Raw genomic sequence first — 12,304 nt, 5'->3', positions numbered from 1 at the left:
TTCTTCAATGTGCAGATGCCGCATTTTATTGAATAATGTTCTGGTCGCTGGAGATGGTTTTCATTAACTTTACCTAAAGGTCATTGCAGTGGCTGTATATAGAAAAGATATTAATGCTTGGCTGCTGATTTATAAAGTACAGATTTAGTATAGTATGTAATCATTAAAAAGGAAGGTGATGATAACCACACTTATCTTACAGCTTTTATTCACTGCTACCCTTGCTCCCTAGGAATACATGCAGTGTGTCACGGCGGTGGATGGCGAGTGGTTGGCAGAACTAGGTCCTATGTTTTACAGCATCAAACATGCCGGCAAGTCAAGACAGGTGCGTGAGCGTGTAGAGATGAGTTAGTAACGTGCATTCTCTGTGTTATGTTCCTCTGTAATAATGACTTCTATGGTCTGTAGGAAAACCGGCGCAGGGCCAAGGAGGAGGTCTCTGCCATGGAGGAGGAGATGATGTTGGCTGAAGAGCAACTGCGCTCAAGGAGAGAGGAGCAGGACAGAAAAAGCACATTAAGCAGTTCAAGGTGGGTCGGTGTAATGTTAGACGCATATATGTAGCAAATTGCAGTAAAATGGGTTTGAAAACGCCATCTGTGTGTATCTGAAATGAAGGCAGCAGGGTCCATCACGTGGATTGTGGCGCTGACTCTGGGTAGTCTCTTTCACCATAGTATTCATGATCTCTTCTCAGCCGCATTTGTACGATTGATGCGTCCATGGATCTTATTGCTCCAGATTCTACCATTTCAGAAGTTGTTCTGATTTGTAGTCATTGATTTCCATTTCTAGCCTCTTAGTTGTAAGTACAGAGAAGGAGAGGAAATAATGGGAAATCTCTGTACCCAGTACAAGAACTTCCCATACATCACAGCTAGTGCAATGCAAAAACCTATATAGTTATTACTGAGCTCTGGTGAAATCCGCTTTATAAATTGGTGTTCTTACAGGGTTATACCAAACTCGTCCTAATTGCTGTGGATCGCTCTTCTAGAACTGGTAATAATTATTTATGGCTGTCAATTATCACTTATGCTTTTCACTTTAACCTTACATGGGTTTTTTATTCCTCCAGGTCTTCAAAGATTTACACCCCGGGAAGGAAGGAACAGATGGAACCAGGAACCCCCCGACGAACTCCTGCGCGGTTCGGCTTGTGATCGCATTTCTGTATTTAATTGTCCTCCAAAACCCGACCCGTCTCACTGCTTGACAACAAGTCTCCCCTTCTAGAACATTGACACTTCTGGGACTTGCGGAATATCAATTCCTCGGCTGGGTGGGGGGAGGGGTGGGTGTCGATCCTACCATTTTATTGTAAAGTGGAATCTTGTTATTTTTAAGCAATAATGTATCTTTTGATGGTGTCAAGGTGTGGAACGTTTATTTTTTACATGACATTTAGCGTGGAGGGATAAGTGTGACTTCATGCGGCATCTTGCTCCACACTATATGTACAGCCTGGTGTTAACATGATAATTAACTCCTAACGAGTGTTGTAATGTCAGAGGCAGTCCCACAACAAGTGCATCAGTTGGCTTATCGGCAGCTCCCTCTGCTTGAAGCCAATTTAAGTGCTGTATATTGACTAAAAGGCAACTGTTAAATGCTGATTATTGATTTTCCTGCAATGCTGACGGGATGAAGTGCAGCTGAGGGATTCGGGCCGGGCTCGGCTGTGTGCACAGCAGAGTTTTGTCATTGCACACCATACAGCGAGACAGCCGCCTGATAGTTTACCCCGGATCAACCTTTACATTGGTTGTGCCAGGCTGCTGTGATTGAACAGGTTTTCTAGAGATGTTAGGATCAACACTGACAAGAGACTGATCCACAAAGAAATAAAAACCAGCAGGTGATTTAAAAATTCAGGATTAATTTATTATAAAACAGCCGTATAAATATATTAAAAGTGACTTACAAAGAACGGACCAATGTAAAACAGTGCAGTGAGTGGACTTGTGCTAATGGCAGAGTCAACTCTACTTTTTCACAGATATGGGGAATTTAGTATGTGTATTATACCTGATTATCATAAACTAACATTTTATTGTACAGACACAATTATGGCCCCAGCAGCCCCTGAACAGCCAAACTAACTGCAGAATAAGGACTTGTGACGCCGGTAGTTTGGGTGTCCATACAGTGTAAGTATACAGCCATATATAACCCTCATGTGACATTGGCTTTTATGTGGCTGCGGCTGATTAAAGTGAAATCATGATAACTTTAGAAGATGCTTAAAACAATCATTTCTTTCCAAACTGTAAAAACTATTAGTGATAAAGCATCACATCTAGTCCGGTCTCGCACTGTGCAGTAGTTAAATTCTGTTAATTGAGTGACAGGAACAGATCCTCTGCTGGTCAGACAATGTAGACCGTCCGAATAGTAACGCTATGTGCCACTGGTCAGATCTTACACCTCAACCAGACTGTTCTTTATAAAGGGTGGATAAGATCGCAGCTTGTATACATTCAACACTTGTGCTCTGCCCTGGGGGTCGTCTTCTCTGTGGCAACAGTAGATTATCAAGAGCCTCCGCTCGGTTTTGTCCTTAAGTTTCCAGCACTTGTAAATGCTCTTCTTGCAGAACGTAGAGACCTGAAAAACACTGATCAGTGACAAAGACTGGAGCCGCTGAGAAAGATACAAAAGCTGCCTGAACTCACCCCACGTCCCCGCTGGGATGGTGGCGCTCCAGGGCCGATGTACGAAGAGTAAGCTGGAAACAACCACAAGAAAGAATATCAGGACCTGGTAATTGTTCAGACAGTAACTTCACCTTTACACTAATGTTATACTGAGATATAAATATTAGCAGTAAGATATCTGGGCTAATCCTTGATTTACATTATAAGTATTGGTAACATAGCTCTATACTATACATGGAATTATGTACAAACAGGAGTGGAAATAGTAATTTAACCCCTTCAGGACCAGAGCATTTTCGTTTTTTGCTCCCCTTCTTCCCAGAGCCATAGCATTTTTATTTTTCGTTCAATATGGCCATGTGAGGGCTTATTTTTTGCAGGACGAGTTGTACTTTTAAACGCCGTTACTAGTTTTACCATATCAAGTACTGGAAAACAGGAAAAAAAATTCAAGTGCAGTTAAATTGCAAAAAAAAAAAGGAGATTTTTGTGTACTCACCATAAAAAAATCTCTTTCTCTTAGCCTCTAATTGGGGGACACAGGACCATGGGTGTTATGCTGCTGTCCACTAGGAGGCGACACTATGCATAATCTGAAAAAGATTAACCGTGGCTCCTCCTCTGCAGTATACACCCCTGGACGGCATCAGCCATCTCCAGTTTTGTGCAAAAGCATTAGGAGGAATGTAACATGGATAACATAACCACGCTTATAAGAAGGCAACTATGTACGAGCTCAAAAAAAGACAATATGAGAACTCCACATCACAACGGCCCGGAACGGGCGACAGGGTGGGAGCTGTGTCCCCCAATTAGAGGCTAAGAGAATGAGATTTTACGGTGAGTACACAAAAATCTCATTTACTCTGTCACCTCATTGGGGGACATAGGACCATGGGACATCCCAAAGCAGTCCCTGGGTGGGAAGCAATGGACAAATATTGTGTAGACGGGCCCCTACAATTGGGGTACCGCTGCATGCAGAACACGTCTACCCAGGCTCGCGTCTGCTGAGGACTGGGTATGAACCCTGTAGTGTTTGGTAAACGTGTGTAGGCTAGTCATGGTGGCTGCCTTACACACTTGTGCCAAAGCTTGGTGCCGAATGGCCCAGGAGGCCCCTACCGCACGTGTAGAGTGTGCCTCAATACCAGCTGGAAGAGGAGAATTTTTGAGGCGGTAGGCCTCTTGTATGGTGGATTTGATCCACCTGGCAAGGATAGCTTTCGAAGCTGGCAGGCCCATGCGGCCACCTTCCAGAAGAAGGAAAAGAGAATCAGACTTCCGGAAGGGCGCAGTCCTAGACACATAGATACGCAATACTCTGACAAGGTCAAGCGTATGCAGAGCCTTCTCCACTTTATGAACCGGGACCGGACAGAGGGATGGCAGTGAAATTTCCTCATTGAGGTGGAAGTTGGACACAACCTTCGGAAGGAAGGATGGGACCGTACGGAGAACTACCTTGTCCTGGTAAAAAGCCAGGAAGGGCCGTCTCAGGAGAGTGCTGTCAGTTCAGACACCCTGCGTAGCGAGGTGATTGCCACCAGGAAAACCACTTTCTGGGATAGAAGGTGGAGTGAGACTTCCCTAAGGGGTTCAAAGGGTGTTTCCTGCAATGCTGTCAGCACCAGGTTGAGATCCCACATTTCTAGTGGTCGTCTGTAGGGGGGAACCAATCGGGAAACCCCCTGAAGAAATGTCTTTACTTGTGGCTTGTTAGCAATGCACCTCTGAAAAAGCACTGAGAGCTGACACCTGGCTCTTAAGGGAGGCCAGGGACAGTCTGTCCTCCAGACCTGATTGGAGAAACCCAAGTACCCTGGGGAGAGAATAAGGGAATGGGGTCTGGCCACGAGATTCGCACCAGGTAAAGAAGGCTTTCCAGGTACGGTAATAAATCTTAGCAGAGGTTAGCTTCCGTACCCTGATCATGGTTCCAATTACGTCTGGCGAGAACCCTGACTGGGTTAGAACCCAGGTCTCAATGGCCACGCCATCAAATTGAGGGCCCCTGAGTTCTGGTGGTAGAACGGGCCTTGTGAAAGAAGATCAGGGCGGTCGGGGAGACGCCAGGGGACGTCTGCTGTGAGCTGTACGATGTCTGCGTACCATGTACGTCTGGGCCAGTCCGGTGCGATTAGGATGGTTGGAACTCCCTCTTGCTTGATCTTCCTCACCACTCTGGATATCAGGGGGAGAGGTGGAAAAATGTACAGGAGCTGGAACTGGGTCCAGTCCTGAACCAGGGCGTCCGCTCCTAGCGCCCGTGGGTCATGAGTTCTGGCCATGAAGTTGGAGACGTTGGCATTGAAGTGGGATGCCATTAGGTCCACGTCCAGAGTCCCCCAGCGGTGGCAGATCTGTCGAAAAACTTTGGGATGGAGAGACCAATCTCCCGAGTCCATTCCTTGCTGGCTGAGGAAGTCTGCTTCCCAGTTGTCCACACCCGGAATGTGGACCGCAGAGAGAACCGAACCTGTGTCTTCCGCCCAGTGGAGAATGTGTGTCACTTCTCGCATCGCCTGGGCACTGCGGGTCCCCCCTTGGTGATTCACATATGCCACAGCCGTGGCATTGTCCGACTGTACTCTGATGTGAGAGGCTGCCAGTAAGTGATGGATGGCACGAATTTCCAAGATGTTGATGGGCATGGTCGCTTCCGCTGGGGACCAATTGCCCTGTGCTCTGTGGTGTAGGTGCACCGCACCCCAACCCGTCCGGCTCACGTCGGTGGTCAGAACCTTCCATTGACCCGTGAGAAAGGATTTCCCCTTTTAGTGAGGTTGGCTTGAGCCACCAGTGCAGGGACCTCCTGGTTGACGACATCAGCTGGAACTCCCTGTCGAGAGAAAAAAGGTTCCTGTCCCATGACTTGAGGATGGCTAGTTGGAGAGGCCTGAGGTGAAGCTGGGCAAATGGGACCGCTTCTATTGCCGCCACCATCCTGCCGAGGACTCTCATAGCAAACCGGAGAGATCGAGGGGGTTTGTTGAGGAGAGTGCGAACTCCTAGACGGAGAGGCAGTGCCTTGTCCTTGGGAAGGAGCACTAGACCCCTGAAGGTGTTGAATAACATTCCCAGGAAGGTCAGAGACTGACCCGGGGTTGGTGATGACTTTTGTAGGTTGACTAACCAGCCCAGATGACTCAGTGTCGATTGTGATTGAGACGCTGAGCTCGCAGTCCTTGAAGGTGGGAGCCTTGATAAGGAGATCGTCCAGGTATGGAACGACTACTCTGCCTCTGGAGTGCAGGACGTCCATGGTGGCTGCCATGTCTTTGGTAAACACTCTGGGAGCTGTGGCGAGTCCGAACGGAAGAGCCACGAACTGGTAGTGGTCCTGGTCGATTGCGAACCTGAGAAATCTCTGATGGGCGGGTGCAATTGGTATATGCAGGTATGTGTCTTGTATGTCCATGGAAGCGAGAAATTCTCCCTTTTCCATGGACGCAATGATGGACCAAAGGAACTCCATGCAGAAGTGACGTACCCGTACATATTTGTTGAGCTGTTTTAGGTCCAGTATGGGCCGTACGCCTTTCTTGGGGACTACGAATAAATTGGAGTAGAACCCTCGGAAGCGCTCGGCCACGGGGACCGGTATTATTACTCCTGCTTGAAGAAGAGAGAAGACCGCTTGGCGGGTTGGAAGTGAACTCTATCTTGTATCCAGAAGACACTAGTTCCCTGTCCCACCTGTCTTCTGTAATAGGCAGCCAGACTTGATGAAAGCGCAAAAGTCCACCGCCTACAGGTGGGGTGTCTTCCGAAGTCCGTGAGTCATGATGAGGAAGAAGTCTGAGATTTTCCTCCTTTGAACTTTGACTGGCCTGCTTTTGACTGCCAGGTCTTGTCCGACTTTTGCGTCGACCGCGAGTTGTCCCTGCTTAGGGAGCGGTTGCTATTTTGTGCTGGCCGCGAGACGGACCAGCCCGAAGAGTTCCGAAAGGATCGGAATAGAGTTTGGTTACGCTTCTCGTAAGTGCGTTTGGGTTTCAGTTGGGGGAGAGAGGTACTCTTACCCCCGGTGGCGTTGGATATCATCGTGTCCATCTGTTCACCAAAAAGTCGACCACTGAGGTACGGGAGGTGAGTGAAGGACTTTGAGGCTGCGTCTGCTTTCCATTCCCGCAGCCAGAGGATACGCCGAATCGTGATGGCGTTTGATGCTATCCCCGCTGCACCCCTTGCAGAATCCAGAGCTGTATGAAGCATGTAATCTGCTACAACTGCTATTTGAACCGCTTGGTCCGACCGCTCAGGAGCAGATACTTGGAGGCCAGCTTGTAAATTTTGGGCCCAAGGCAGGGTGGCCTTGGCAGCCCAAACTGAAGCGAACGCGGGAGCCATGCGTTCTACCTGCCGGTCTGCTGTATCCCTGAGGGTTGAGCTATCTGGCAGTGAAAGGAATGACTGTGCTGCTAGCCTAGAGACTGGGGGATCCATTTCGGGTGGATCTGTCCATTCCTTGGTGGTCTCCTGTGGAAAGGGGTACTGCGCCTCCAGATATTTGCGATTGGTAAACTTCTTCTCAGGCTGTGAGAACTGCTTTTTAAGGATCGACTTAAATTCTGGGTGATCAAAGAAGACCTTAGGCGGCTTCAGAAGTCCTTCAAAGGAAATCTTGTGTTGTGGTGCCTCCGGGGGCGGATCAGAAATGTCCAGCACCCGATGGATGGACGAGATTACGTCCTCAGCTAGCGCTGTATTGCTAGGGGGGATTGGGATCAGAGACCCTTCAGTTTCCTTGTTGAGTCGGAATCACAGATGCCTTCCAAATCCTGTGTATCGCTAAGGCGTCTCCTGCTGGGTGAACCAGGGTGGAGACCTTCTCTGGTCGGGGATCGCTGCGGAGAACTGCATTGTCTGTCCCTGGTAGGGGACGGTCTAGATGACCTGGAGCTACGGTGTCTTTCCCTAGAAGGGGAAGACCGTGTGCTATGGGATGACGCAGATGAACGTGACCTGTGGGTCCGCTTGCGTCCTGACCTAGACGTGGATGTGCCCGGGTCGTCATGTCCCTGAGTCGAGCCTTCCCTTTGCTGGGTAGCGTTCATAGCCGAGGCATGACTCTGCAGAGCCTGAAGCAATGTGGAGGTTAGGTTATCTATAGACTGCGTCATAGATTGCGACATCTGAGTGACCCATTCCGGCGTGGCATTAGACACCGAAGCATTGGTAGGGGCTTCTTGGGGCTCTGGCACAGTAGTCTGGATGCAATCCTGGCAGTGCGGGTATGTGCTGCCACTTGGGAGAGTATTGCTGCAGGCTGTACAGAGTTTTTTGATCAAAAATAGTTCACTAAGTACCCTATATTTCATATGCAACTTTGCTTTACATTTTTATATAATGATGGTAGGGTATGTGATATCTTTTGTCTTTTGTAGGTTTTGTATCTTTTTGCTAGTGTGAACATGCTCTTATTTCTTGCATGTGTACCATCTTAGACCTCAGTTCACATTGCTTGGTTTTTAGGGTGTACAGAGTGCATAATAGCAGTCCTACCTGGTTCTCTTGGACCTTGCCCAGTGCACTATGCAGAGGGCCCTACAGGGATGGCTATGCAGAGGAGCCTGGACTCACAGCCGAGGAAGAACTCCAGCTGTGATCTTATCCCACTGGTGTGCCCCTAGGTCCAGCGCCGAAGATCCACGATCCTGTGCCCCCCGGAGACTGGCTGGTCTTCCCTCATCCTGCAGCAGATAATGGCCGCTGGAGTAACGTTAAGAAAGAAGGGGGGCGGAGAGCTGCAAAGGGCGGCAGAACTGTGTGAAATCGCGCCCTTTCAGTTTCGATCCGCCCCCTCTATGACACTGTAGAGTGTCATATTTGTCATCCAGGGGGCAGGCCGGGGAGAGGAGGTGGCAGCTTCGGCTAGGCCAAAGCCGCGGCCTAAATTAGATGCCTGATGCCCAAAGGGACTGCAGGCCCGCGCGGAAGTCCGGGAGGGGGCCGGATCCGAACCAGACCCCCCGGATTTAAAGGCAGAATAGCGGTGGGGTATAAGCGGAAGGGGGGGCCCTGTGAAGAGTCCCCCTGAGGCACCGTAGAGCTGGTGCTGCCGCAGAAACAGTGTGCTTCTGTTGTGTTCTGCCTGCGCTCCCGCCGGCCCCGACAGGAACCCGCAGCAGGGCTGGGGTCCCTGGATTCAGCCGTAGTGTGCTGGCTGCTGGGAGCTGCAGCCTGTTCAGGCCCTATCTGAGGCGTTTCAACCTAATACCCCCAGGGGGGGGGGGATTAGGGAGGTGCTGCTGTCACCATCAGGGGGCTATATCCTCGCCTCGACCTCAGCCCAGAAACCAAAAGGAATTGGGGAAGGAGGGTGGTCTCGACTTCGAACCAGCACCCCAGGGGCTGGGGAAGGAGCGACATAGGGAATAGCCATCTCAACTTCAACCGTGCACCCCATAATAAGGGGCCGAGGAAGGAGCCATGCCGGGAGTCTCGCAGTAGACCCACTTTTCTTCATCTGTAATCCTGTCGGTGAAAAACGGAGTAAAAGTTTTAGTGTTGCATAGCAGGCACACCTAAGCAAAAACTGGAGAAGGTTGATGCTGTCCAGGAGTGTATACTGCAGAGGAGGAGCCACGGTTAATCTTTTTCAGATTATGCATAGTGTCGCCTCCTAGTGGACAGCAGCATAACACCATGGTCCTGTGTCCCCCAATGAGGCGACAGAGTAAATGCAATTCCACAGTTTTTTTTTTCCCACGTTCACTGAATGCTAAAACTGCCCTGCCGTTATTATTCTCCAGGTCATTACAAATTCATAGACACCAAACATGTATAGGTTCTTTTTTATTTAAGCGGTGAAAAAAAATCCAAAGTTTTCTAAAAAAAAAAACAACAAAAAAAAAAACGCCTTTTTCCAAGATCTGGGGCCGAGTGAGTGCTTATTTTTTACGCGCCGGGCTGACGTTTTCTATTGATACCATTTTGGGGTAGATCCAATGTTTTGATCGCCTGTTATTGCAATGTTGCGGCGACCAAAAAACATAATTCTGGAGTTTCTAGTTTTTTTTTTCTTGTTAATCAGATCGGTAAACGGCTTAATTCTTTTTTTATATTGATAGATCGGGCGATTCTGAACGCGGCGATACCAAATATGTCTGTGGGGTTTATTTTTTATTATTATTTTGAATGGGGCAAAAAGGGGGTGATTTAAACTTTTTTTTTAAAAAAAACTTTTTTTTTTTTTTTTATATACACTTTTTGCTTGCTTCTTATAGAAGCAGCACTTATCTGATCACCTCTGCTACATAGAGGTGATCTTCTCATCACCTCTATGTAGCAGAAATTCTCCTGTGCTATGAGCGCCGACCACTAGGTGGCGCTCATAGCGATCAGCACATGACAACCACTGGGGTCTGCTGCAGACCCCAGGTTGTCATGCCCACCCATCAGTGACCCGCGATCATGTGACGGGGTCACCGACGCGGCGCTGTTAAATGCTGCTGTCAGAGATTGATAGCGGGATTTAACTACTCAACAGCCGCGGGTGGATCGCGATTCCACCCGCAGCTGTTGCGGGCACATGTCAGCTGTAAGAATCAGCTGACATGTGTCTGGTTCAGTGCGGGCTCAGCGCTGGAGCCCGCGCTGAACGGGCCTTTCCGCCGTGGTGCGTACTTTTACTGACCACGTTGGAAATGAGTTAATTAATAAAATCTTAATTTATAAAAAGTATGAAAAAAATAAACAAACGAATGACCGCTATGAGTTGTCAGAACATCCAGTAATCAAGATGAATGTTCCAAAATGTGCTTCTAGGTAGGAGCAACCAACATATTATACGTTTTCTCTGGCCAAATGGACATAAATCATACATGATTGGTGAAGGCGCATCTTACCTATATGAAAGACTCAAGCTGTCAAGGAATACATTCAATTACGTAACTGTAAATGTTATAAGAAAAGCGCCCGTGTATTTTCGTCTCACCTTGCACCGTTCATTCTCTATACGTCTCTCGTCTTCTAGATTTCTCAGATATCTGTTCTCCTTCTGCATCTGCTCAATCACCTCCTCCATGTGGCTATAAAAGAAGCAATGATGAGGTTACAAGCTAGTCTCCTGGGTGCTGTAAATATACGCTGTAGGTCCTGTGCACACACATTAGTATTTATAAGTCAGGGGAAATATAATGGAAACACTTGTACAAATCCAGATCAGATCTGCAGTGTGTGAATAAGGCCTTAGAGAAGCAGTTTAGGCCCATTCAGTACTTACTCTTTTTCTGTGCTCAGCTGCTGGATTTGCTTATTTTGCTCCAGTATTTTCTCCCCCAAGGTCTTATTGGATTCTCTGTGGTAGGTATAAAATGTCTATGAACTTACATGACGGAGAATAGATGGCTATAAAGCGGACTTGGATGTGTGTGACCACGTCACTGTGGTTGTGTCACTCACTTCTGTTCGCTGACCCATTCGTTCACATTGCACACAACCAACTCGCTTTCATGGTGCAGTCGCCTGCAGTCAGACCTCGCAGCTTCTAGAGAGCCTCGCAGGGTGTCGAGCTGCAGGAGAGGAGTAATATATGTTCTGTATACTGCTACCATATTAAGCACATACAGATGGGCGTGAAACTGGACTTTTGGTGGTTGAGGCCAGTGGTACCGTACTGATAGAATATTACACATGGCAAGGGACATTTAAGTGGCACGTGACAACAATGAGCTCATGTTTAAAGTAGCACTTCCATCAAAGTCTTTATCCTCTTAATATATTGCAGTCATCATATTATACAGCACTGTGTACTTACAATTGCTAATTTTGCCTTTCTACCCAGATAATTCTTCTCTATGTAGAAACAGGAAATCTCTAGTCCCTTCATTTATCATTCCCCTCCAACTCTTAACCCAGCTGCTCCCTCTTTCCCCTGCCAGGGACTTCTGCAGTGACATATAAGTCATACAGAAAAAAATTGACTTCCTGTCTCTACATAGACCTTAGAAGGATTCAGCTAGTCAGTTTTTAATCACGTGATGTCATAGACCTAATGGAAAAGAGAAGAATTAGGTTAAAAGGCAAAATGAGCAATTGTAAGAGTTGAATGAGTAAGTGCCATCTGATTCTCGGAGGCAGTTCGTGCATGCTGTGATCTTTTTCTCAGACCGACTTGGTAAAAAAAAAGCAGACAAAGCACAGCCCCATAGAATAACGTGGGGACGAGTGCTAACCGTGAAAACCACAGATGGCACTTGTCTGATTTTTACGATAGTCTGCAAAAGCCCTTAAAGGGACTTTCTGTCACCCCCAGAACGCAAATTAAACCACTTATACATTCATATTGAGGACTTATCATATCAATTGTATAAATAATATATATATAATAATAATAATAATAATAATAATAAAATTTAAATAAGGGGGTGCACAGTTCTGCCCCCTCAATCAAAATTGTCAACCTGTGCCAATGTACCCTCAGACTGGGGGCATTGTAGCTCCTATTCTGAGTCACATGTAGGATAATTTAGACGAGTCAATAATTATGAATCGAGCGTTTGTAAGAACACTGGTTCCCAACTACAGACCCGTCTAAACAGGCAGCCGTCAAACAAGACAGACGCTTGCTTGGTGCGATGAGTTGCGAGCAGACTTAAAAATCACTACTATCAGCAGCACATTGCACACGGATTAAT

At 47.5% G+C, this 12,304-nt stretch overlaps 2 protein-coding genes across 8 annotated transcripts in view; one reads left to right on the top strand and one right to left on the bottom strand.

Annotated features, from left to right (window-relative positions):
- DHX38 (DEAH-box helicase 38) overlaps positions 1-1,283 on the top strand; it is a 30,094-nt gene extending 28,811 nt beyond the window's left edge. The window contains exons 24-27 of one of the 3 annotated variants that reach the window (XM_073659275.1): positions 233-328; positions 412-533; positions 957-1,005; positions 1,082-1,181. In XM_073659275.1, the coding sequence (XP_073515376.1) occupies positions 233-328; positions 412-533; positions 957-978 (240 nt within the window). In that variant the 3' untranslated portion in view covers positions 979-1,005; positions 1,082-1,181. Of the gene's footprint in view, positions 1-232; positions 329-411; positions 534-956; positions 1,006-1,081 lie in introns of all 3 variants that reach the window. The other 2 variants (XM_073659274.1, XM_073659273.1) reach the window with 2 other exon arrangements.
- A 625-nt stretch (positions 1,284-1,908) lies between these two features.
- Positions 1,909-12,304, bottom strand: part of PMFBP1 (polyamine modulated factor 1 binding protein 1) — a 99,703-nt gene continuing 89,307 nt past the window's right edge. For 3 of the 5 annotated variants that reach the window (XM_073659268.1, XM_073659269.1, XM_073659271.1), the window contains exons 37-41: positions 11,070-11,179; positions 10,891-10,965; positions 10,603-10,696; positions 2,679-2,731; positions 1,910-2,610 (exon numbers count right to left, since the gene is read on the bottom strand). In XM_073659268.1, the coding sequence (XP_073515369.1) occupies positions 2,538-2,610; positions 2,679-2,731; positions 10,603-10,696; positions 10,891-10,965; positions 11,070-11,179 (405 nt within the window). In that variant the 3' untranslated portion in view covers positions 1,910-2,537. Of the gene's footprint in view, positions 2,611-2,678; positions 2,732-10,602; positions 10,697-10,890; positions 10,966-11,069; positions 11,180-12,304 lie in introns of all 5 variants that reach the window. The other 2 variants (XM_073659272.1, XM_073659270.1) reach the window with 2 other exon arrangements.

This window comes from Phyllobates terribilis, unplaced genomic scaffold (assembly GCF_046119375.1).
Source record: "Phyllobates terribilis strain yellow unplaced genomic scaffold, ASM4611937v1 Scaffold_13__5_contigs__length_258822181, whole genome shotgun sequence".
Lineage (NCBI taxonomy): Eukaryota > Metazoa > Chordata > Amphibia > Anura > Dendrobatidae > Phyllobates > Phyllobates terribilis.
Note: the sequence above shows the minus strand (reverse complement) of the source record. Positions and strands in the feature narration are given on the sequence as shown.